At 43.3% G+C, this 27,388-nt stretch overlaps 1 protein-coding gene across 4 annotated transcripts in view; it reads left to right on the top strand.

Annotated features, from left to right (window-relative positions):
• The window catches only part of ADAT1 (adenosine deaminase tRNA specific 1), a 47,162-nt gene that overhangs the window by 18,970 nt on the left and 804 nt on the right, over positions 1–27,388 (top strand). For 3 of the 4 annotated variants that reach the window (XM_033943799.1, XM_033943798.1, XM_033943795.1), the window contains 5 exons: positions 4,808–4,938; positions 5,648–6,239; positions 8,373–8,518; positions 14,096–14,195; positions 23,735–23,821. In XM_033943799.1, coding sequence (XP_033799690.1) covers positions 4,808–4,938; positions 5,648–6,239; positions 8,373–8,518; positions 14,096–14,195; positions 23,735–23,821 — 1,056 coding nt within the window. Of the gene's footprint in view, positions 1–4,807; positions 4,939–5,647; positions 6,240–8,372; positions 8,519–14,095; positions 14,196–23,734; positions 23,822–25,173; positions 26,076–27,388 lie in introns of those variants that run through there. The other variant, XM_033943797.1, reaches the window with a different exon arrangement.

Below are 27,388 nucleotides of genomic sequence, written 5' to 3'. Positions count from 1 at the left end.
AGGGTTTTTTTTTAGTTATTGGCTTTTCCCTTTATAGTTTTATTCAATTTGTTATATTTTTAACTATTGTAAACCGCATAGAACTTTACGGCCTTGCGGTATATAAATTGTTGTTATTATTATTTGTAAAGTACATTGAGCAGGAATAGCTATTTTACAGAAAGAAACAGTATATTTTGGAAGCGGTGGTTAAGTAACATGTTACGAATTATTAGGAAAAGAATGTAGAACAAAATGAGAATATTATAATGCTTTTGTATCACTCCATGGTATTGAATACTGTGAGCAATTCTGGTCACTGCAACTCAAAAAAGATATAATGGAATTAGAAAAGGTACAGAGAGGGACGATGAAAATGATAAAGGAGATGGGATGACTTCCTTAAGAGGAAAGGCTGAAGAAACTAGGGCCACGTTTTTCCAGTTAGAGAGAAATTTGTAACTCGTGATCCTATTGAGTGATATTTGGCTTTAGGTGCAATGCTTTCTAAGAATAGGGTCTTACAAAAAAAGTCACTAGTCCTTTAGAGGTATAAACTCTCCATCAGTGCAGGCCCTAAATTAGCTAGCATGAGTACCCCACAGATAGGTAGTTTACAGATATCAGGTTTGGAGGCATCTATCTCATGGGGCGTCCCAGAAAGATGGGAAGATACAGCAAGGTCCAGCTGGCAGTAGGTCACAGAGGCATTGGGGACAAAGACACACACTCACATCCCTGACAAAAACTGTACCAAAGGCCCCATTCTTGCAACAGCATGGAGCATTACTATCTCCCAGCCAGTGCCTGCTCACCCAGAGTAATCCCGAGAGGGCCAGGACCTATCCTGCTTGCCTGTAGGCAGACAGCCATCTCAAGGGACAAACAGCTCTCATATCACAGCTTCTGGGATTCCTGCTATTTCATTTTGTTGGTGCCTCACTTCAGACATGTCCTTCAGGGAACACCAGCAGCCCCCAGCCATCCCTGTCCCTGCCTCCCGAAAGACAGCTGCACCACTATTCAAACCATATGGAATCCCAAAGACACCACCTAATATACCACATGGAATCTCGCTAAAACTCGCATGTCATCGCAAATATAACCTGAATTACTACCACATTCTCTGACAACAAAGATGCATTCACCTGCAAAGAAAAGCTACTTTACTTCCTAGTATATCTACACTGAAAATGCTGCAATTTAAACCACCCTATGCCCACTAAGTCTGCATGTTATGTCTATACTGTAATTGCTGTAATCTAAACCCCTTTGTCCATGCTATAAATACTGTAAAGTCTATGTCTTACTAAAATTTGCCCTATCCATACCATGAATGTACGCCTGTAACCCATTCTGGACTCCTTTGGGAGGACGGGCTAAATAAATGACCAAATAAATAAATTGCAAACCTTTTAAACTTGGAGGGCACCCTCCAGCTGCCGACCAGGATGCTCAGGACCTGCCTGCCCCCGAGATGGCCTTAGAGGGATATCATCATTGACCCTGGGCCCTAGAACATGCCAGTTGCTCCCCAACAGGTCCACAACTCACAACATTGGGAGGGCAAGGTTGAGGAGGATGACACCTGGAGGGATATGCCTGCACAGGAGGGGAAGGAAGAGGCATGTGAAGAGCTTCCTACCCACCCACACTGACAGCAAGGCTGCCCTGAACTGGCTGTTATGCCTGCTGGCAAGCCCCCCTATAAAGACATCCTAATACAGCTCCTACTGCAAGTCTCAGCCATGCCCAGATACATGCAACAGGAGCTGGTGGCCCTACGACACCTGCAGGGCCAGATTTTGGTGGCACTCAGGATGGTCCTTGGGGAGTGGTGCCAGCTTCAATGTGGTCTGTGCCTCCACTCTGTAAAAAAAAGTGTTGATTTCATGATATGCAAGGCTGAGAAGTGCTGTGGTTTAAGCAGAACTAGGCAAACCCTTGGAAAGGCTTGGGAGACTGCAGAATGGGGGAGGGAGGGAATCGGGGAGAGAAGTATCCAAAGGGATCTCAGAGCAGCTCTACTAGAGAGGGTGCACTATGGGAGAGGGATTGAAAGGGCCATACAAATTATCAGTTTTATCAAACTTGGCAAAGATTATTGATACGAGAGAGTTGGTGGACCAATAAAAGTTGAATCATAGAACCTTTAGGTAAAAACTGATGAAACATAGTTTATTATGAGAAAAAAGACCTTAGGTCTACATAAAACTAATTCCTAAAGGGTAGTGGAAATTCAGAAGGTGGACTCAATTTGGTTCAGTGTTTCCGTGCTAGGCATTTGCATCAGGAGTCAACCATCTTCTAAAGCAGTGGTTCTCAACCCTGTCCTAGGGGACCCCCAGCCAGTTGGGTTTTCAAGATATTCCTAAAGGATATGCATAAGACATATTTGCATGCCTGTCTCCTCCATTGTATGTAAATCTCTCTCATGCATATTCATTAGGGATATCCTGAAAACCCAACTGGCTGGGGGTCCCCTAGGATAGGGTTGAGAACCACTGTTCTAAAGCCACCAATAAAACCATAGTTACAATCCTTCTAAATTTTTACTACATTTGGTGTTTTATGTGGATCTGTAGTCTTTTTTTTTTTTTTCTCTCATAATAAATTTTGTTTTATATCAGTTTGTACTCCTAGATTCAGCAATTCAGTTTTTATTGGCCTGCCCCTACCTCCTTGTCCTTTTGGCATGTTTTGTTTTGTTTTGTTTTTTGAATTCTTGCACCCTTGTCAGTATAGATTTCAAAGAGTCATAAGAACAGCCTTACTGGGTCAGACCAATGGTCCATCCAGCCCAGTATCCCGTCTTCACGGAGGCCAATCCAAGTCACAAGTAGCTGGCAAAACCCCAATTAGTATACACAGAGAAAAAGGGGGTAATAAGATGTTCATACAAATCTCTATATTTCATATTTTGAAATAATAGCTACTAACATAAATACCATTTTACACTCATTTCAACAGGTTCTCGTGAAAATATCATATTATATCAATTTTATGAAAGTTTCCCCAAAAATTTTTTTATAAATCTTTCACTTGGGATTTGAGGTGAGCATATCATACTGTACTAGATGATCAGATCATAGGACCTCTTATGATCTATATATCATTCCAGGGCCACATCCTGGATTGAAATGTTGTAATCATTTATGCTACAAGCCTCCTACCTACCACACAAATGCTTTATCCACAAGTGCTGAAAAAATGTTTAAATAGTGTGAAACCCTATCTTTCAAAGTCCTTCAATATACATAACTAGGGTAAAATATACCAGAAAATACCATGATGTTGTTTAAAACACACTTAAAGAAAAAGGCAAAACTTATCTGAGTGGAACCAGCCACAACCAGCACTGGTTATGATCAATGCTACTCCCAACACTCACTGGTAAGAGCGTTTCAATCCTGAACAGATCTTCGGGGGATGAATCAAAAGAAAGCTGCCTTCCTTATGAGCAATTCAAACGCAAATCAATGCTTGATGAAGAGTTCAATGCTGCGACTAAACGGTCTGTGAATCTTATAACCCAATTAGTAGCAGCATTCCACACTATAGAGACCCTTTTGTTGTCTGCACTGGATGTAGCTAGGAAGGATATGGATAAAAATGTTCAATTTTGATTTTATCGTTGAATTGATACAGTAGATCATGTGATCTTCAGTGTTGTGTTTTTGCTGGATTTAGAGGTAATGCATTTTTTTATTTTTAATTTCTATTCCACTTAAAACCTAAGCAGATTACAATTTACATACAAAGTAAAAATAACTAAACTAAACCTTAAGTTTGTATACCGCATCATCTCCATAAAGATAGAGCTTGGCACGGTTTACAGGTAATTCAATAAATGAGGGAAGAACATAAGAAATTAGAGGTTATGAAGAGGATAGCTAGCTTTACATTTTAAATAGATAGCTTTACGTTTTGGAGAAAAGCCAGGTTTTCAGATGCTTTCGGAATAATTGGAATGAGCCTAGGTTCCGCAACGGGGCAGGGAGGTTATTCCAAAGCTCAGTGAATTTGAAGAAAAGGGATTTCCCTAATTTACTTGCATACATGACGCCTTTTAACAGTACCATAGACTCATTAATAGCTTAATCATCCATACAATTCCAACATCATAGGGCTACCAGTTTTTAAAAAAATGTCTTAACAAAGAGGTGAGTCTTCAAAAATTTCTTAAAACTCTGCAGATCTTGACACAGCTTCATTGACCCATTTAAATCATTCCATAATTAAGGATCTACTACTGAGATTGCTGCCATCCATGTTTTTTATAATGTACCTCATGTACAAGGCTCAACCTCCTAGCAGATTCTGATCTCAAAGAACGAAATGGTAGGTATTTTCTTAGAACTTGCATCAGAATCGTCAAAACTTTGTATTCAACCCAAAACCTTACAGGTAACCAATGTAGTTGTTTCAACATTGGGGATATATGTTGATAATGAGATACCCAAGTGATCATTCTTGCAGCCATGTTCTGCACTACCTGTAATGCCTACATTTTAGATTTTGTCATTCCCAAAAACAAGGCACTACAGAATTCCAGTTTTTTGATAACAAGACTCTGTATCACTGTCCGAAACAACATTGGCCTTATCCTAGAGAGTACACACACTGCATAAAAGCTCCTTTTATAACACACAGTATGTGATCCTGCATTGTAAGTTGGCTATCCAAATAAACTTCCAGTAGCCTCATATATAGTTATGGTTTACTGGTTGTTCTGCAAAAGTGAAATGGGATGATGTTCTATTGGATGTGCTTTTATCATCTCTTCCAAGGTAAATCAAAGTTTCCACATATTTCTTTTTCATTGCAGATATCTCCTTCATCAGATTTCACTGGCAGTCTCTCACAAACAGAATTCCATTTTCATTCCTGCAGCTGAAACCGGGAAATGGAAATTGAAACCAGAAATTTCTTTTGTGTTTTTTACCAGCCATACTCCTTGTGAGTATTTCTCTTCTTTTATACACCCTTGGGAGAAGGGGCTCATCCCACGTTCACATAAGATAGGGTAAGGGTCGTGAATTTGATAAACCGCCTTTCTTTGGTGCAAGCAAAGCAATTTACATATTATATACAGGTGCTTTCTCTTTCCCTAGTAGGCTCACAATCAAAGTTTTGCATCTGGGGCAGTATCACAAAGTGCTTCTCACAGCTTCAGGGGTCCGGGTTCAGAAAGGAAATAAAAACTATACTCTTCAAGAAATCCCTTAATAAAGCTTAATACCATGAACACCCCTTCTTACCTTCCCCAACCCCTGATCCTTCTTATCCCTCTCTTGGAAACGATCTCTGATCTAACTTTGTAACCCTTCTTCCATAACTCTTTTTGTAATCCGCTTTGAACCGAAAGGTAATGGCGGAATAGAAATCTGTAATGTAATGTAATGTAATGTAATTCTTTGCTCTGGACCAAGTTAGTAATACATTGAAATTTTAATTTTACAAGTTCCACAAGCATAAAGACTTGGACCTATAACTCTCGTATCTCTAACATTATGGTTAGTTATGTTTCAATTAAATTACACTGGAAATCCTATGTATATGACTCAGTGTTTTATAATATTTGTATCTGTATGATGAAGTACAGATTGAACATCTGTTGAATTATTATTATTTCCATCATATATGAACTGATTTTTCTCTGTGCAAGGTGGCGATGCTTCTATTATTCCAGTCCTAGAACATGAAGTCCTTCCGCATCTGCTTGTTGCACCCCCAGGTGCCCCTCGCATCTCTTTGCAAGTTGGGAAGGTTGCTAGCCAAGTGATCATAGAGAATAATAAAAGAAAGATGGAGAACATTACAAGCTGCTCACCCACCAAGAGAATGAAATACACGGAACAAGTGAAAAAGCATAGCACCAAAGAAATGACAATTTCAGCAACCCAGGAATCTGGTGTGGATCAATCTGCAAAAGTATTAGCTAACCAGAAAACAGATCCTACGCTGCCAGAAGTGGTGGATATTTACAGGACTGGAGCAAAGTGTGTGCCAGGCGAGAGTCAGGATACACATAGCCCTGGTATTAATTATCATTCTGTGGGGTTATTACGGGTCAAACCGGGGCGAGGAGACCAGACACTCTCCATGTCCTGCAGTGATAAAATGGCCTGCTGGAATGTGCTGGGGTCTCAGGGGGCACTCCTTATGCATTTCCTGCAGTCCCCACTATATTTTTCTACAGTTGTAGTTGGAAAGTGCCCCTACAGCCAAGAAGCCATGAAGAGAGCACTTATTGACAGGTAAAATATACATGTTGAGTCATGAAAAATTTCTGAGAGCACTAATGACTAGATCTGAGATGAAAAATGCCTCAGTGTCTTTGGTTTATAGTATATTACGTGCTATGTATCTAACTGATCCAAATTCACACTGACTGGGGGTTTTGTTTGTTTTGGGTTTTTTTGCATTCTATATCCATATGACACATTCTATTTATATCTGTCCTTTCAGACTAAAATTTCATAGAAATATAAAAATAGAAGCATAGAACATGATGGCAGATAAAGAGCATGGCCTATCCACCTATCCTGCCCATCTATATCAACTACTAATCTCTATTATTCTCCTTTCTTTTCCTTAGAGATCCTCTGTTCTTGTCCCAAGTGATTCAAAATTCAGATAAAGTTCTCATCTCCATCCCATCCATTAAAAAGGCTGTTCCATGCCTCCAATATTTCCTTAGATTATTCCTGAGTCTTTCCTCTTTCACCTTCATCCTATGCCCCCTCATTCCAGAGCTTTTTTTTTAAGTGAAGGAGACTCCCCTCTTTTACATTTTGTAATGCTTTATTTTGGGGCATTACAAAGGCCAAGGATTAAAGCCCTGTCAGAATGATTACTGGGATATCGAAATATGAATTACTCCGGTGTTAAAAAAAAACTACACGTTGCCGATTGAGGCCCAAATTGAGTATAAAGTCCTAGCTGTAATACACCTGATGGTTTATGGTGTGGCACCATGGCACCGGATTCAAATTTTGAAAAAATACTCTCCAAAATTTATGGTTGGAATCAACTTCGAGACTAATTGAGGAAAGGAATCAGGACATACATTATAAAAAGACCAGCAGAGCTGCTGTATCAGTGGCGGGCCCAAGACTTAGGAACATTAAGAGTTTGACAGAAGAACACCTTGCCTTGAGATATAGACAGTCTAACAAAAGGGAGGCATCTTTTCAACCAATGATCAAGTCTTTATTTAAATCAATATAAAGACTTGATCATTGGTTGAAAAGACGCCTCCCTTGCCTTTTGTTAAACATTAAGAGTTTGCTGCTGTTCACATAAGAATTGCCATACTGGGACAGACCGAAGATCCATCTAGCCCAGTATCCTGTTTCCAACAGATCCCAAACACCAAGCTAGATTCCAAGTAGCAAACAGATTCTATGCTGCTTATCCTAGGAATAAGCAGTGGATTTTCCCAAGCCATCTCAATAATGCCCTATGGACTTCTCTTTTAGGAAATTATCCAAACCTTTTTTAAACCCCACTAAGCTAACTGATTTCACCATATTCTCTGACAGTGAATTCCAGAGTTTAATTACACATTGTGTGAAGAAATATTTTTTCCGGTTTGTTTTAAATCTAGTACTTAGTAGCTTCATCGCATGTCCCCTAGTCCTAGTATTTTTGGAAAGAGAGAACAAGCAAGTCACATCTACCCTTTCCACTCTCCTCATTATTTTATAGACCTCCATCATATCACCCCTGAGCCATTGAGTCCTAACTGCTTTAGCCTTTCCCTTTTTATTTTTTTTGTCACCCTTCTCTACCTTTTCTAATTCCACTATATCTTTTTTGAGATATGGCGACCAGAACTGCACACAGTATTTGGTTACCATATCAATTTTCTATATTGTTCTCCCAGGAGAGCTCAGAACAGTTTACATGGAAGCCATACAGTTATGTGCAGTATATAAATTTTTAAATAAATAAATAAAAATTTATTCAGGTACTCAAGCATTTTTCCTCAACTGTCCTGGCGGGCTCACAATCTACAGTATCTAATATACTTGGGGCAATGAGGGGATTAAGTGACTTGCCCAGGGTCACAAGGAGCAGCGTGGGTTTGAATCCACCACCTCAGGGTGCTGAGACTGTAGCTTTAACCATTACACCACACTCTCCCCATGTTCTTATGACTGCTTTACCAGCTTCTCTTAACTTTCCCAGACATTGTTGCTTGTCTTCTTTCTGCTGACTTTTGTAATTTATAAAGGTGAACATTTTTTTCTTTTCCTGTTCAACTACGTTTTTTGATAAACATCTACTTCTTTCCCTTTATTAAGCATGAGGTAAAATGGTAAACCCTGATATGTGGGTTGTTTTGTTTTGTGTTTGTTTTTTTTTTTTTTTGCATTTTTATCCAGATGCCAAAATATTTTGTCCCTTCCTGATGGTTTCAAAGTTCAGGAGGTGAAAATTCTCCAATCAGATTTACAGTTTACACATGGTCGCCTTGCTGTCACTACCTCCTGTGGCAATGGGAAAGAAAAATTTACTCCTTGTGGTGCAGGTAAGCTATAAAAAGATCTTTCTAGTGCCAGAGGGGGAGATAAACAAGTTGTATTAGAGACTGGAATTCTCTGGGAACTTACTTAATATTAGACATCTAATTGTTTATGGTTATGTTTATTAAAACCATTTGATTATCCACTATATCTGAACACAGGCCATAGCAGTTTACATTAAGCCAAATAAAATGTGGGAAAGTAAAAAGACTAATCATGCCACAGTTATGTTCAAATAATTTTTATTAAAGTTTCAAAAAAGTGCTAGAAATACATACATAAAGTGTAGCTGAAATCTTATAAAGGTGCACAAAACAATTCCCAACTCCCAGCCCCCCCCCCCCACCATTCCCCCTTCCCAAAGCCTGAGGTTAAACATCAAATGCAAAGCAAGCTATACAAAAGAACTATAACATCACAGGTTCAGAAGTCGACTTCAAGCATGAAGAGTAAGATCCATCCAGAAATGTTCCCAGATCAAACAGAAGCGGCAGCCTGGTCCTGCATCAAGAGTAGCAAAATGTCTGCGTTCCAAGGAGGCATGAACTATCATCAATGACCGCCACTGACCATAAGAGGGTGGGTCATTGGACAGCCAATTAGTAAGTATGGCTTTCTTGCCCATAAGCATCACTCTGGCAAGAAAAGCTGTCATTCCTTTTGGCTTTGGAGACGTAATAGTATAATATCCAAATAGTTCTCGAGGAGCTGGAGTCCAGCATCGGCCCCACAATGTGGAAATATAATGATCCAAGCAGAGCCAGAACTGATGAATGTGGGGGCAAGACCAAAGCATGTGGCCCAAGGAAGCATGTGCCTGTGTACATTTAGGACAAGTATGCACCGGCGTAATTCCCATCCGGTAAGCACGCATGGGCGATATATAGAGTCGTAAAACAATCTTCAGGTGAAGTTCCCAATGAAGGATATTAGTAGACACCCGCCGCAAGTTCTTAAGGACTTGTAGTTGAGATGCCATCAAAGAGCAGTGAAGGTCCTCCGCCCAAGAAGTGGCCAATACCTCCAGATTAGGACCAGGTTGAGTATCACGCACGCTCACATGATGAAATCGAAGAGGTACCGATTGTTACGCAGACAAACTAAAGAGTTCAGAGATGGCCTCTCTACAATTCTCTGTCAAAGTAGCAGCAAGCAATGAATCAATATAATGTCTGATTTGATAATAAGCAAAAAAATCTGCAAGAGGTAAGTCAAAAGTACGTTGTAAATCAGAAAAAGAAGCCAAATGTCCCTCATCAGTAAACATAGAAACATAGAAATAGACGGCAGATAAGGGCCACGGCCCATCAAGTCTGCCCACTCCAATGACCCTCCCTATTTATCTTTGCGGATAGATCCCACATGTCTATCCCATCTGGTCTTAAAATCTGGCATGCTGCTGGCCTCAATAACCTGGAGTGGAAGACTATTCCAGCGATCAACTACCCTTTCAGTGAAGAAGAACTTCCTAGTGTCACCGTGCAGTTTCCCGCCCCTGATTTTCCACGGATGCCCCCTTGTTGTCGCGGGACCCTTGAAAAAGAAGATATCTTCCTCCACTTCGATGTGGCCCATGAGATACTTGAATGTCTCAATCATATCTCCCCTCTCTCTACGTTCCTCGAGTGAGTAGAGCTGCAACTTCCCTAACCGCTCCTCGTATGGGAGCTCCTTGAGTCCCGAGACCATCCTGGTGGCCATTCTCTGAACCGATTCCAGTCTCAGCACATCCTTGCGGTAATGCGGCCTCCAGAATTGCACACAGTACTCCAGGTGCGGTCTCACCATGGATCTATACAGTGGCATAATGACTTCCGGTTTGCGGCTGACGAAACTCCTGCGTATGCAACCTATGATTTGCCTTGCTTTGGATGAAGCTTGCTCCACTTGGTTTGCAGATTTCAAGTCTTCCCTGACAATCACCCCTAAGTCTCTTTCTGCTTCAGTTCTTGTCAGGATCTCGCCATTTAGGGTGTAAACCTTGCATGGATTTCGGCTCCCCAGGTGCATGACTTTGCATTTTTTGGCATTGAAACTGAGTTGCCAGGACCTAGACCAGCGCTCCAGTAGAAGTAGGTCATGCATCATATCGTCTGCCATTGAATTTTTGTCTGTTGTGCTTTTGCTCACTACATTGCTTAGTTTGGCATCATCGGCGAATAATGTTATTCTACCTCGGAGCCCTTCTGTCAAATCTCTTATATAGATGTTGAACAAGATCGGGCCCAGGACGGAGCCCTGTGGCACTCCACTTATCACCTCTGACATTTCGGAGGGGGTGAAATAAATATTGTATCAGCCCATCGCTGAAAGGTTATATTGCGTAGTCCAGGCAAGAAGTTACAATTGCCTTGAATCGACAGGTAGGGAGAAGATACAGATGATAATTTCAGACAATTACAAACCCAGTGCCACGTCCGTCTTGCAGAGGCAAAAATAGGATATTGTGCCACCACTCGACGGAAAGCTGGAGTAGAAACATGTAATAAAAAACTAATATGATAAGGAGGTAACTACACTAACTCTGAGTGGCAGTGTAACAAGATGTGCCTCTAAACCAGTCATTAATGTGTCGCATCTGACAGGCCAGTGCATATCATCGAACATTTAACATCCCATACCCCCCCTTTCCCTGGGTAAACACAGCCTAGAAAAAGTCATACGAGGTCTTTTACATTGCCAAACATAACGTTGTAGGCCTCTGGTAAGTTGGATATTGTGAGTATGAGATAACAATAAAGGGAGTACCTGAAACCTATATAACCATAGTCACTTTCCGCCCCCCCCCCCCTTCCCTTCCTGCGGACCCGACAAACCTGTGTCTCCAGCAGCATCAGCAGCACTCTACACACGCTGCTTTGGGGCCTTCTACTGCCCTGATTTGCTCTGCTTCGTCTCTGATGATGTCATCAGGGACGTGCCAGAGTAAATCAGGGCAGTATAAGGCCCCGAAGCAGCGTGTGTAGAGTTCTGCAGATGCTGCTGGAGTCGCAGGTTCGCGGGAAGGGAAGGGGGGGCGGCAAGGGGGTAAGTGAGCCTTACCGATCGTGTGGAGAGCAGGGAGTCCAGTGCTGGCGGCCAGTCCTGCGAGTGTAGGTAGGGGCTGGGGACTCGCACATGTGCACTCCTGCAGCCACGGACCTACATCTCACGGATCAGGGAAAATGGAACACGCAAGTAGGAGTGCGCATGCACGGCTAGGGTTTTATTATATAGGATATCAAGGCATTCAGTGCAAAGTTGATACTTCTGGAAGGCTAGGTAAAAGATTGTAACTTTGCTCATTTGCCATACTGTGCAGAATTGCATAAAAAGGATGAAGCTGAATTTCCTTTCTTGTTCGCAAATTTAATTATTGAGATCTTATACAACAATTTCAGAAGCGATTTGCTGATTTGGATGCCAATGCTAATTAAATTAGATCGTTTCAAAATCCATTTGACTGTGATGTTGCTAATGTCGCTAATTATAAGTCAAATTCAAATGGAAAGTATTGAACTTCAGGTCAATGAACATATTCAAGATAAATACAAGGAAGGAAACGTGATCGATTTTTATACATTTTTGAACTCTGAGCTCTTTCCAAATTTGAAAAAATTTGTAAATTTATCTCCATTATTGGGATAACGTATCTTTGCAAACAAACTTTCCTGAATGAAATATATCAAGTCAAAATACAGGACAAATTTATCTGATGAACACTTGAAGTCGCTACTTCCAATCTGCTGACTTCGACCACAGACTACAAAACCTTCAAAAAAGAAACAAAAACCCTATTCTTCAAAAAATACATAAAACCAATATAATACAACCAAACATGTTCCAAACTCCTCCTGCAATTACCAACTACTCCTTAGCAAATTGAAAATGTTCAAACTATTCCTTAAGTACTTCTTAATATCTTAACAATATGTACTTCTTAATATTATAACAATTCTTATGTAATCCGCCTTGAACCGCAAGGCAAAGGTGGAATAGAAATCACTAATGTAATGTAATGTACTTGTAATTAGCATTTCAAAATTTGAACCTCAGTTTTTAATAAGATTTAAAAAACACAAAAACAGTTCCTCAGTCATATTAATGTATTTTTTATAATTTGCGATGAAAGTATGAGAATTTGCTGGTAGTGTTCGTTATCATTAATATACGATAATTTAATCTCACATACTCTGAAATTAGTTTACAACATTTTCTGCTTTCAATAAAACTCAAATCTAGAGTTATTTATCTTTCTTTTTTTTTTTTTCTTTTTTTTTTTACTATGGCCCGCTGAAAAGTGTGAAGTACCCAATGTGGCCCTCGTGGCAAAACGTTTGGAGATCCCTGCCTATAGAGCTTGATTGCTTTGGGACATAACTGAAAGGGGTCACTGGGCTCCACCTCCATGTGGGAGGTGTTCAAAACTGCAAGTCCAGTTTGCAGGAAAAGATTTGATCACATACATACGGACTCTTGAGAAGATCAACATAGAAACATAGAATATGATGGCAGAAAAGGGCCATCGGCCCAACAAGTCTGCCCACTCTAAGAACCCTCCCCCCTAAGCACTTCCTCGAAGTGAACCCACATGCTTATCCCATTTTTTCTTAAAATCGAGTACGTTGCTGGCCTCAATTACCTGATTATTCCAACGATCAACCACCCTTTCGGTGAAGAAATACTTCCTAGTGTCACCATGAAACCTCCCACCCTTGATTTTTAACGGATGCCCTCTTGTTGCCGTAGGTCCTGTAAGGAAAAAGATGTCTTCTACCTCAATACGGCCAATAACGTATTTGAATGTCTCTATCATGTCTCCCCTCTCTCTGCGTTCCTTGAGAGAGTATAGCTGCAACTTACCTAGATGTTCTTCATATGGGAGATCCTTGAGGCCTGAGACCATCCTAGTGGCCATTCGCTGAACCGACTCCATTCTCAGCACATCCTTTTGATAATGTGGCCTCCAAAACTGAACACAATATTCCAGATGAGGTCTCACCATGGAGCCTAAGATTGCTTGTATGGTCTACATCAGGGATCTCAAAGTCCCTCCTTGAGGGCCGCAATCCAGTTGGGTTTTCAGGATTTCCCCAATGAATATGCATTGAAAGCAGTGCATGCACATATATTTCATGCATATTCATTGGGGAAATCCTGAAAACCCGACTGGATTGTGGTCCTCAAGGAGGGACTTTGAGATCCCTGGTCTACATGGAGAGAATTCTAATGGATTAGTATCTGACATTAAAGTCACAAGTTCCTTCTCTAGTTCAAGAACAACACAACGCTTTAAGTTGACCTTTCCTTCACCTCAAAAACTTATTTGAGTCTACCTTTGAGTAGCAACTTTCTTCTTGCTGTCAATTCAGAAAAGTGTTAAAAGACATATCTCTTCTCTCTGTAATTCTCCAGATCCTCATTTATTTAAAGTTTAGGTCTCCCTACTGTAACTACAATGTACATCTAGGAATCTTATTATAAACTGCAATTAATCCTTGTTGAAATTTGTGGGTTATAAGAAATTGTATGGCATGATATGGAATAAGTTTGTGCTTTCCTTTAAATTACTTTTTCTTTTAGCTAGTTCTTTTGTTTTATAGCTATAAGCTGGAGTGCTGTCCCTGAACATTCACTGGATGTCACAGCCAATGGCTACAGGCAGGGAGCAACAAAGAAAGTAATTGGAACACCACGAGCCAGGTAGGGGAGATGTTTATAACAGACACTTCTTGTACAATCCCACTCTATTCCTGGACAAGTGAGTTGAGAACCTATAGGGAGACATAAATATTCAGAGTCTACAGCACCTCCCCTCTTATCTCAGCCTCTCAGAGAATCAGTTTTAACCTATAAACCAGACAGAGGGAGCATCTCATGTTTATTTTTATGTGTAAATCTTTTTATTGAGCAATGACATCGGCAGGTATAACCATAGCAGAAAACAAGGTTTACAATAACAACCAACTACCACGGAGGACTGGACTCTGATGTCCTCCACGATCCAGATCAATATCCCAACCCCCCCCCAGACAGAACCCCACCCTCCCCCCTTCCCCTCCAAGAAAAATATACCCCAACACCCAAACAGGGGGAGGAGAAACGTCAAATAGAGATATGCCATTACATCTGGAGTCTATTCAGGATATGGCTACGACTCGCAGGGGACAAAATGTTCAAGTATGGAGTCCAAGTATTGACAAAGTCTCTGCTCCGGCGACGAGAAGAACATGCCAAATGGGCCTCCCAGCCCATAAGTTCATGAAGTCGATTCCGCCAAAGCCAAAAGGAAGGGGGCTCAGGAGAGAGCCAACAACATAAGATACATTTCTTCCCCAGAATGAAACACTTACTAAGAAACAGTTTTTCTGAAGAAGTGTACACAGAGAAGATAGAAAAATGAGCAAATAACATAGGAAGCACTAGAACAGGCACGGGAACCTGCAATAGGTCATGTAAGAAGGAAGCCAGCGCCTTACAAAAGGCCTGAATCCCCACACAACTCCAAATACCATGAAAGTAAGAGTTAACCTCCACAGAACAACAAACACAGAGTTGAGAGTCAGTACAGCCCATATAGTACGCCAGACTTTGGGAAACATAAGCCCACAGGACTGTGCGATAGTGACATTCTTGCAATTCAGCACTATAGACCAATCTAGCTGTACTTTTCAACACCTTTAACAAAAAAGTGCCCCCCAAGTCCCTGCCCAAATCACGCTTCCAAGCATCCAAAACCCCGGGAAAAACCCTAGGCGGGCGAAGGGCCATAATCTGGCTATGAAAATATGAAATCGAGACCCTAGTGTCTTGCTCAGCTGTCAAAAAAGCACAGAGACGAATCCCAAAGTCCTCGCCCAGGGAGCCCCCCGGGAGAGAGCCCACATAATGCCTTAGTTAACAATAAGCAAAAGGAAGGCCAAGCCCCGGAACCCCCTTCCTCTCCAAAGCATCACAAGAAAGAAGGGTCCCATCAGCCTGCAGAACATGCCATAACTGCTCCACTCCGCCAGCCACCAAAAATGGACGGGCCCACCCCCGGAGGGAAAGCTAAGTTCCCAACCAATGGTAAAAATACACTAACATGGGAATCCTGATTCCACAACCCAAGATCATGTTTATTTTTAATATCAGTATTTGTGCATTTTTGTGGCGTTTGCCACAGTGCTTCAATGTTCCCTGCATGGGTCGTCTTGGACTGTGGGAGATCACAGACCTTTGGGAAGTCTGCTTCCAGGGGGGTTGACTGCCTGGACAGCCTGCTCCTTTGTTCAAGGGTTCAGGGATCCGTCCCTTGGGAGCTAGCTCACCCCAGGTTAGTCCACTTGTGGGTGGGCACAGGCTGCGTGACTCCATGGAGGTGCAACTGGGATTAGAGCCTACTGGGTTCCTCTGCATATTCGCTTTGGCACTGGTCTGGTGGTGGTCTCTGGCCATTGTTTTCAGCCTGGGGGTGGGGGCAGTCAGAGGAATCCAGTGCACAGACTTGTTCCAGCTACTTTTCCTGCAGTCTTTCAGCGTCATGTGGCACAGTAAGTAATGAACTGACAGGCTGTATCAGAGATTTTTGGGGATCTCCAATAGTGGGTTTTGGGCAGTTTGGAAGTGAGCCCTAGTCCCCCTTCTCCCCTAAAATCCTGAAATTGCTGTGTTTTGGGGATTCCTGTGTTTTTTCCAGGCTGTTTTGTTTTGAAAATTGCACAGGGGCCATCTTGGATTTTTTTCCTGATTTGAATTTAAGATTATTTTTTAACCTTCCAAGCATCTTTTTTGAAAGATAACTACTCGGACTCCCCAGGGCAGGATTGTTCAGATTCATGCCCCATTTGTGGTGGGATGGATGGATGGCTGGCTGGTGAGCGGCTGTGTTCCACATGTGCTGCAGCACAAGAGGGGGATGAAATTTCATCGGCCCAGTTTCCCTCGACCTCAGATGATGGTCCTGCAGCCCAGCACACCCAGGGGCACTTGAAAAAGTCAAAAGTGGTCCCCGAGTAGAGCACGTCTGCGGCCCCCACGAAGCACAGCAGTGATTTGTCCAAAGCCCACAAGTCTTCTAAGGGATTCATGTCCCAGAGGATGGTTTTTCACCTGATTTTATTAATATGCTATATCAGACTTATTTACATAGAAACATTATGGCAGATAAAGGCCAAATGGCCCATCCAGTCTGCCCATCCGCAGTAACCATCATCTCTTCCTCTCTCTAAGAGATCCCACATGCCTACCCCAGGCTTTCTTGAAATTAGCTAAGAAAATGGTGTCTTCTGCACCTCTCCCAGCTCTTGCATCAGTACTGGGGATCCCATCATGTCTTCCTCAGTTGCGCTGTGGTTGACCCGTATTCTCTGAATGCCTTGACCATGTCTTTAATTATTCAAGCTGGTACTACTCCAGCAGGGAATGTTGGTACTCTCGCTAATTTCCAGAACCAGTATCCGGGAGGTCTTCCTGATCTGGAGAAGGATCCTGAGGTACTGATATTTTTTAAACCCGCAAACTTGGTTGATTTGATATTTGAGTCCCTCAGGGAATTACAGCTGGAAGTAAGTCTTTCTGCTGCAGATTGCTCATTGATGGATAGCAAGAGACCACACTCTGCATCCTTTCTGGACTACCCGTCTATTGCAAAAATGCTCGCAGATATCTGGATAGCTTCTGAGAGTCCCTTAAAATGTGCTTGGGCCGTGTCCCATCTCTATCCCATGGCTGACGCTTTTAATCAGTGTTTTGCGCCCTAAGGGTTGATTCCTCGGCTCAAGTGACTAAGTGCACTTCTCTTCCGAGTGATGGAGGTGTCTTCCTGAAGGCCCATCGGCTGGACTTTGTCCTTGCCTTTTTTGATTCAGTGGCAGAGGGCCTTTGGGTGACTACCGCCTCTTCTTTTGTGGCTAGAGCTTGCCATTATAAGCTTCGCCGTGATCCTGACACTATAGTACTCCAGGATCTCACCCTCTTAATTTCAGGGTGAATTACTGTTTTGCTTTGTGGTGTTCTTTTGGGTATCTTTGTACCAGATAATACAAGACACAATATTATGCAGAGAGCAAGCTTTAATTCCATATACATCAGTCTAACAAAAAGTTCATGCAAATATACACAAGTTAAACATAAAGTAAATATACATCACCGTTGAAGCAGAGGTACCCATCATCTATGCCAATGACTGGAAAGAACCAAGTTGCAGTCAAAGATAAGAGAGCTTTCAATGGGCCAATCACCCCTTTGGACGTCCACACATAAATATCTCCAAAGTTTAACTGTCACTTGCTCCCTTTTATACCTTATCCAAGTAGGATAATTAGCTGATTAATCAATAACTGGCATTTTATGGCCTAAACATCCGCGTTTAGACACTCAAGGAACTGGCCAGGTTCCAGGGTGAACCAAAGGCCAGTGTTATTGCTCCTAAAGTCAGTAAATTAATTGCAAAAACTTTGCTTTTCAAGATAGGTAACGTCATTCCTGCCCCTAGGTCATTAAGTGAGATGAACACACATATAGAATAAATATTGTATGTGTGTGTTCAATTAATACAAAACTTTTCGGTACCAAAAATCTATTCTGTACCCTAGTCTGATCATAATCTAATAATAATAAAATATTTTCAATCATCTTATTCAGTTTCAGGGTCACCCAAATTAATATCTGTTCGCGACTACTCTAATCTAGATGACTCGTCAGTCGCCTCATTTATTAAGTTGAACATTAACGACATTGATAACTTGTCGCTCAAAGACCAATTATCCAAGTGGAATAATCTTTGCCTAGATTTGATGAACGAATTGGCTCCTACCATAACAAAATTGATTTTGGTTAAAAAACAAAAGAACCCTTGGTATACCGCTGAGTTAACATTAATTAAAAATCAGTTGCGTGCTCTCAAACGAAAATAGTCAGACTAAGACACCTTCGAATTTATCAAAATATCAGGAACAAGCAAACCACTATAAGATTAAAATAAACGCAGCAAAGAAAGAGTACTATAAGACATGAATTGGAAAGGCAAAAAACTCTGCCATGTAATTCTCAATATTAAAATCATTAACTACGTTTAAACCCCAAAGAAATACCAATTCTGATATTACAATTACTGCTTAAGATCTAGCACACTACTTTAAAGAAAAAAATCATCAACATTAGAATAGAGAGCTGAACGGGGACGGGAATCCCACGGGTTCCCCCTTCGGGTCACAGGGATCCCGTGGGGATGCCCCCTAGGGTCACGGGGATCCCATGGGGACACTTAAGGTTGCGGGGATCCTGTGGGGTTCCATACAACTCGAGCCGTGAGGCTCATATTCTTTTTCCTACTTGCCCTGCCGCAGCACACATAGCTGACCGGAAGTCATCCCTGATGTCAGCGCTGACGTCAGAGTAAGGGTTTAAGCAAAGCCGTCCCTCTGACGTCAGCGCTGACATCGGGGAAGACTTCCAGTCGGCTATGTATGCTGCGGCAGGGCAGACAGAAAATAGAAGATGAGCCTCGTAGCTCGAGCTCCATTTGGCTGAGAAAGTTGCTAAGGAAATTTGCTTGCAGATGAGAGCTGGGAGACAAACACGGAACACAAAAGGGGGGGAGGGAGTGCATTTTTGGCTACAAGGCATGAGCTTGGGAAAGAGGAAGGGAGGGAAAGAGATGCTGAGGTGGGGAGGGAATGTATTTTTGGACACAAAAGGCATGAACTTGGGAGAGAGGAAGGGAGGGAAAGAAATGCTGAGGTGGGGAGGGAATGCGTTTTTGGACACAGAAGGCATGAACTTGGGAGAGAGGAAGGGAGGGAAAGAGATGCTGAGGTGGGGGAGGGAATGCGTTTTTGGACACAAAAGGCATGAACTTGGGAGAGAGGAAGGGAGGGAAAGAGATGCTGAGGTGGGGGAGGGAATGTGTTTTTGGACACAGAACATAAGAACATAAGCTGTGCCTCTGCTAGGTTAGACCTGAGGTCCATCATGCCCATCAGTCCGCTCACGCGGCGGCCCAACAGGTCAGGACCTGTATACTAGCTCTCTATCTATACCCTTCTATCCCCTTTTCCTTCAGAAAATTGTACAATCCTTTCTTGAACTCCAATACCGTATCCTATCCTTCCCTTTGGAAGCGCGTTCCAGGTGTCCACCATCCGTTAGGTGAAGAAGAACTTCCTAGCAATGGTTCTGAATCAGTCCCCTTTTAATTTTTCGGAATGCCCTCTCGTGCTTGTAGTTGTCGAAAGTTTGAAGAATCTGTCCCTCTCCACTTTCTTTATGCCCTTCGTGATCTTATAAGTCTCTATCATATCCCCTCTAAGTCTCCGCTTCTCCAGCGAAAAAAGCCCCAGTCTCTCTAATCTTTCAGCTTATGAAAGGTTTTCCATACCTTTTATCAAACTTGGGAGACAACATCCATGAGCCCCTGAGGTGCCAGCATTTGTGACTCAGGGACACTATTGCTGCCTGCCAAGCTTGGCAAAAGGGACCCCCGGCTAACTGCAAAGGAAGTCCTCAGCTGACAGCTTGGGGGTTCTCATCAGCTGAGTATTTATATTTTATATTTACATTAGAGGCTCTGGTAGAAACCTGTGTACAAAGTATGTATTGTTCCCAATTAAAATTTCCAAATTAATAAAGTGTCTTTGCTTATTTGTAAATGGGTCTCTACCAGAGCCTTTAATTCAGTAGCATAATTAAATGAAATAACTATTTCAGAAGTTTATAGGGACGGGCGGGGACAGAGGGGATTCCTCGCAGGGACGGGTGGGGATGGTAAATCAGGTAATTGATAATGAGTATAGAGGTGAGAGAAACGTATAAAGAACAAACAGAGAGAAGCAGAGGAGGTAGTAGTCTTAAACCAAATAAAACAATACTAACCAAGACAGATAAAACAATTAAACTTGAATAAAACTTAAGAGCAGTTATAGTACAAAATATAAAGTGGCTAAAATGGCTGTAGGTGGTAGGTGAGACGAGCTTATGAGCAGGTAGGTCCACTATCCTATGTTTTTTTATCCTGCCAGTGTTGAACTAGAGGTGCTTCTATACTTCCTGTATTAATCTTAGACTTGTGCTCTGTCGCCGAACCGATACCTTTCTGCTTGAACGTCCCACATAAAGGAGACTACAGGGGTATTTTATTAGATATACCACAGACGTACTAGAGCATGAAGTAGAGGAGTTAGCATAATAGGTTTTCTTTGACCTAGGGTCTATCCAGAAGGGGCCCGCTATAGTTTAAGCACACCATTGACACTGTCCACAGTGTCATGATCATCACTTTTGATTTCAAATTTATGCAGTGCCAGTATTTCACCTATCATTCTTCCCCTTTTATAGGATACAATAGGAGGTGACTGAAATAATGGATTTAATTGAAGTACTCCCTAGTGTCTGTTAAGAATATTAAAAAAAGAACCACTCAAATCTGATAAAGGTAGTACACAAATAAGATCTTCCTCTTGTCCAATCTGGTTTTCTTGAATCAAAAGGGCACGATTTGCATATTTAGCTCTTAAGTATGCCTTCCTAATAGCTTTAGCTGGATATCCACTTTCTTTAAAATGTACAGCTAAAAGCTTCGCCTGAACTTCATATTCTAATATATTTGTACACAATCTCTTCCCAACCCACAGCCAAGGTTCTCTCCGTTCTCCAGGCCCCGATCCTTTAATCTCCATCCACCCCCCCCCCCTGGGCCTACCGTGGTACCTGGTGGTCCAGTGGGGAGTCTTTGTAGCATGAGCATGGCCCTCTCGCTCCTGCTTCCACACAGCTGCCTTCTAAAATGACTGCTGTGATCTTTTGCGGCTGCTCATAGCATTTTCTGTAGTACTGCAAGCTATCATGAGATCGCAGCAGCCAGTTTAGAAGGCAGCCATGAGGATGCAGGAGCGAGAGGGATGTGCTCCTGCCACGAAGATCCCCGCTGGACCACTAGGTACCTTGGTAGACCTGGGGGAGGGGGGGAGAACACGAATTGTAGGCTTTGGAGGGAGATTAGAAGGTTGGGTCTTGGAAAGCCACAGCCACATGGCAGAAGAGCTGCAGGTTGCTGACCCCTGGTCTAGCATCTCTCTCCCCTTCAGTAGTCCTTTCTCCCTTCTTGTGGCTTTGTATCTCCCCTTCCCTCCTCCTCCCTACTGTGTTCTGGCATCTCTGTCCTCCCCTTCCTTCCCCTGGAGGTCTGGCATCTTTCTTTTTTCCTCCATAACCTTGTGGTCCAGCATTTCTCTAATAACCACCCCTCTGCGTTACTCCTCTCCACAGGATCTGGTAATTCCTCACCCTTTTCTTTCCTGGCAGCTGCTCTTGCACTCTTCAGGGTGCTGGCAGCATGAGTGAAGTAAACATGCTGCCTTTGGCGGCCTAGAAGCTTTCTCTCTGCTACTGCTTCCTGCCTCTGGGGGCACAGGAAGCAGTAGCAGAGAGAAAGTTTTCCAGGCTCCCAAAGGCAGTGTGTTTACCTCACTTACTTTGCTGGTGTCCCAAAGTGTGCACAAGCAGGTACCATGAAGGAGAAATGTTAGATCCTGGGGGGAGGGGTGGAACTCCGAACTGCAGCACAGGTCGCCATTTGTTCTCAGGCCTTGGAATGAAGTCCACTGGCCCAGAAAGTTTAATAGGTGAAATATAAATATTTTAAATAAATAATAATTCTGAAGACTGCACCTTCCAAAAGGTATAAACCAAGATGCAGTCTGTCCAGAGGGTGGCTACTAAAATGGTCAATGGTCTTAGTTGTAAAGTATATGGGGATAGAGGTAAAGATCATAATATTGTATACTGTGGAAGAACATAAGAAATGCCTCTGCTGGGTCAGACCCGAGGTCCATCGTGCCCAGAAGTCCGCTCACGCGGTGGCCCAACATGTCCAGGACCTGTGCAGTAATCTTCTATCTATACCCCTCTATCCCCTTTTCCAGTAGGAATTTGTCCAATCCTTTCTTGAACCCCAGTACCGTACTCTGCTCTATTACGTTCTCTGGAAGCGCATTCCAGGTGTCCACCACCCGTTGGGTAAAAAAGAACTTCCTAGTATTCGTTTTGAATCTGTTTCCTACCAACTTTTCCGAGTACCCTCTTGTTCTTTTATTATTCGAAAGTTTGAAGAATCTGTCCCTCTTTACTCTCTCTATGCCCTTCATGATCCTATAAGTCTCTATCATATCTCCTCTAAGTCTCCTCTTCTCCAGGGAAAAGAGACCCAGCTTTTCCAATCTCTCAGAATATGACAGGTTTTCCATACCTTTTATCAGACGTGTCGCTCTCCTCTGAACCCTCTCGACTAACGCCATATCCTTCTTAAGGTACGGCGACCAATATTGGACGCAGTACTCCAAATGCGGGCGCATCATCGGGAGAGATATGCCACAGAGGTAGTTAAATGTCTCGGTCAGAAATATGTAGGAGACAACTGAAAGGAAACTCTGAAATGAGGGTATATATAGGATGGAGGTGAAAGGGGAAAGATTCAGGAGTAGCCTGGTGAATTCATGGAACTGCCTCCGGATGGAGTAGGTAGAGACAAAAACTGTATCTGAATTCAAAAAGGTTTGGGACAAGTACATTAGATCTCTAAGGGAGAGGAAAATAGATGGCTGACTGGATAGGTCATTTGGTCTTTTGCTGCCCTCATTTTCTCTGTAAGAGATGATGGTAGCTGATGTATGGGGATGGGGTAGGGGAGGAGACGTGGTTGTAGAAAGGGTAGAGGTAGGTAGTAGAAATGACTACAGCAGCAGCTTTGGATTAGTAGAGCCAGAAGAGAGACAGATGAAAGGATAGAGAGATCAGCACAGATGACAGAAATGCTGGTTAACTGTAGAGTAAGGGGCCCAGGAAAGTTGGCTGCAATGGCAGTTCTGTGTAGAAGTCCAGAACAGATAGTGAGGCTGGTAGAAAGAGCTACTGTAAGCCATGGGAAGGAACCAAACACCAGCCTAGGAACAGTGGCGTACCAAGGGCAAGGAGGGAGCTCGGGAGTGCTGGAGCGGTCATGGGTTTGTCAGCTCTGCCAGCCCCCGCCCCCTCGTGTTAGCTTCCTTTTCTGGGGTGAGGTCCAGCAGAGCTGGCATCCTGCAACCCAGTAACCAATCCACGCACCTTCCCAATGCCTGGAAGAAGGGGATGTTCCAGTCAGAGGAGGGGGTGCTCTGTCCCAGGTTCCCACCCAAACCAGGTACACCACTGCCTAGGAGAGAGAGGTTTCTACACTTAACAAAACAATAATTCAAGCAAGTTCTTCCATGTTTGTTTCTTTGTAGGTCCCAAATCTGTAAAGCAGAGCTTTTTCTTCTATTTAAGAAGTTGGTAGCCTCTATGACAGATGATGACCTGCCACAGTCGCTCAGGTAAGGATGATCTTTTGCTCTGATTGGCTCATGTAATCCCTCAAAAATTCAGAATTTCTCTTCTGCCTCTAGCTCATTTTCATTCTCAAGATATAAACCTCTCATCTCTATTATGTCACTTTCATGCTGGTCTCTTTCCATCTGTGTGTACCTTGTTGGTTGTGTGCATTGGTGTTACTTAAAGGGTAAAACAAAGTGAAAAGAAATGGTTGTTCTAGTGCAATGTGTCTAGTGGTCCTGAAATAATAGGGTTCTGTATCTCAACTCGCAAGTTGCTTGCATAAAACTGTCAATCATGTTTTCAACTCCGCCTCCTTCCCAGGGAGCTGCTCCTGCCTTCTCAGTTTGTTTTCTGCAAGCAAGATGCTCAGTGGTGCTTCTGATCTGATCTGCAGTTTTATTATTTTGGGGTCTTATTCTCTGTTTGGAGGCTCGGTGCCCAGAGGTTCCCACTTGTTAGGACCTCTGCCTGGGAGAAAAGGCAGACCCGCGTGACAGGATCAGTTCTTGGGTACACCTGGCTTGCCAGTTAGTGAGCTCAGGAGCCATCCCCTGTGTAGCTGCTCACATCCCTGATTTATGCAGCTAGAGCGCAGGCTGTTTGGCTCCTTCCCAACTTGGCTGGGATTAACAGTGGACCAGCTGTGTGGTCTTCCCCCCCCCCTTTGTGGTGAGATTTCCTAGGGGTTGAGGCTCAGTTCAACTTAGGTCCAACTGGTAGCCTGAAGACCAGGTTCCTCCAGCAAATCTGTGAAGCAGAGTTCTTCTCCATTTGTTCCAGCTAAAACCCTGTGCTGAGGCAGGCAGGCACCGCATGGCAGTGAGTAAGGTTATTATAGCCTATGGGTAAAATTGGTGTGGACCAGGAGGTTCAGACTGGGAGGATGGAAAGTCCGATTGCATGCCACTTTTGTCCCAAGATGAAGTTTCTCTGGTAGAGTCCGCTTCTTTGCATGAGAACAGAGGTCAAGAGGCAGTTGTGGCCTGGATCAGGGGAAAGACACCACTGTGCCCCAGCTGTTCAAAGCTTGCGAAGGAGTGGCTTAGTGGTTAGAGCTACAGCCTCAGTCCCCTCAAGTGGTGGGTTCAAGCCCTGTGCTGTTCTTGTGACCCTGGGAAAGTCACTTAATCCTCCATTGCCACAGGTACGTTAGATAAGAGTGTGAGCCCGTAGGGACAGATAGGGAAAAATGCTTGAGTACCTGAAAGTAACCACTTAGACAACATCCATTGATAGGCTTTATATAAATAAGTTAAATAAATTATTTCTGCCTCGCTTCCAGCTTCCTCGTCCCAGTGTGCAGTTTGGAGCAGCTCTGTGGCTCTGACCACATTCTTTTCCTCATATCTAGATATCATCAAGTTGGTTCCTATGAGTGGCTAAGGCCAAACTTTATCCGATGCCAGATTTTCAGCAGCTGTTTGTTCAACCGAAGGTGGATCCACTGGTGACACAGGTCACTAAATGAACATCCCTGCCTACTGAAGGAGGGGTGATGTTAAAGAATACTCAGGACTATAAAGTGGACTTGCTCCTTAGCCAATGCTAGCTCCGCCTGATGGATACTCTAGATCAGACAGTGGGCGAATGACCCTGCCTCTAAAGCTAAGCTAAGCAGACTTCCTTTTCATGGACAGATGCTCTTTGGCAAGGGCCTAGATGACCTGATAGCTAGTGTTGTAGTCTGTCGCCCCAAGGCCTTACCAGACAGCAGAGCCCAGATAGCCCAGAGTTTGGGATGCGGAATTGAGGCTGACATTTACAGGCAGGTTCTGAGCTGTCATAGCCTTACTTTCCTGTCAGTGCCTGAGCGCTGATTGGCTCAGGCACTGACCGGAAAATAAAGCAGCTCCGACCTGCCACCAGCCCTGATTCGTGTAGCCCCCAAAAAGCCTGGTAGTCTAGTGACACCCCCCCCCAATGTGGAAGATTGGCAGCAGGTATACCCACTCCCTCCTGCCGCAGGCATTTTTGTGACTCTGGGCAAGTCACTCAGTCCTCCATAGCCCCAGGTATATTAGTTAAATTGCGAGCCCACCAGGACAGATAAGGAAAATATTTGAGTACTTGATTGTAAAAACCGCTTAGATAAACCTTGATAAGTGGTATATAGAACACCTAATAAACTTGGAAACTATTACACATGAATGGGCGCAGTTGTGTGTGCTTAGTACACACATACCCCCTGACAGCCCCCTACCACACAAGCCTGGTGGTCGAGTGAGCTGTCTCACCCCATCCAAACCCCCATCATACCTTTTTAGAAGACCGGCAGGAGGGGAGCTCACTTCCTTCCAAGGGCAGGCCTGCCTCTTCAAAATGGCAAGCCTTCCCCTTTCTGGTGCACCCTGGGATATACTGGGGAGGGGCCTAAGACCGAGGTACCTAATACCCCTCCTAGGAGAGGGGCCTTAGGCACCTGGGCCAATGCACCCTCGGATGCACTGGGAGGGAGATGCCTGATTAGCCCGGGTGCCTGAGGTCCCTCCTATTGGGCACTTGGGCAAATCAGAGCCTTATGTCCTTCCCCAATGCATTCCAGGATGCACTGGAAGGGGAAGGCCCACCATTTTGAAAAGGTGGGCCTGCTGACGGGAGTGAGCTCCCCCTCCTGTTGGTCTTCTAAAAAGGGACGAGGGGGTTTGGAAGAAGGGATGGCCCACTAGATCACCAGGCTTGTGGGGGAGGGGGAGTTGTTATAGGTGCAGCTCTTGTGGGTGTGCTGGGCACACTAGAGATTGACACGGGGACCGTTTACCACAGTAAACTGTGGTCACCAAAGTAAATCCGCAGGAATGGAGACATTTGCAACTGGTTTACCGCAGTACATTACATTAATGACTTCTATTCCGCCCGTACCTTGCAGTTCTAGGCGGTTTACAAAAGAATCTAGCTGGACATTTCCAGGAGAATACAATTTAGGATTTTTGAATTGCAAAAGAAAAAAAAAAAAAGATAACTGGACAAGTCCAGGAGAATTATAATTTAGGGATTTGTTTACATTTCCTGGAGAATTGCAATTTAGGGAATTGTTTACATGGATGGGACCTTGAGGAGAATGAAGTAGTAAAAGAGGAGCTACTGGTGACTGCTCCAGTAGCCCACTAGTGTGGGGTAGGGAGTTTGAAAGAGCTGTTTCTATCTGGAGGACTCACATGTTAGGTAGATGGATTCTGTCATCCCTTGCACATTTGGAAGAAAACTAGATGCTTCTTTTCCCTACATGTAGCTTTTTAAAATTGTTGATTCTGCTGAATGTAGTGAGACATCAACATTTACTCTGGTGTGTTCTTATACATATTTAACAATAACCCTAACAGCAGTGATAAGAGGCTGCTTCCCCTGTCACTGCTTGTAGTGCTCTGCACATGTATCAATCGCTCACTGAGCGATTGATCTGGCGGGTTTGCATGCAAATGTTTTGTACCTTCTTGCAACTCATTTGCATGTAAACTTGATAGTGCATCGCTCGCTTGTCCAAAATCAGCCAGAGAATTGGCCAACAACGATCCATTTGGTTTTACCGATTATCTTTAGTGCATCCAGGCCTAAATGAAATTCCCAGA

Source organism: Geotrypetes seraphini, chromosome 4, assembly GCF_902459505.1.
Source record: "Geotrypetes seraphini chromosome 4, aGeoSer1.1, whole genome shotgun sequence".
In the NCBI taxonomy this organism is placed as follows: domain Eukaryota; kingdom Metazoa; phylum Chordata; class Amphibia; order Gymnophiona; family Dermophiidae; genus Geotrypetes; species Geotrypetes seraphini.
The sequence above is the reverse complement of the archived record's forward strand: the minus strand, read 5'-3'. Positions and strand labels throughout refer to the sequence as shown.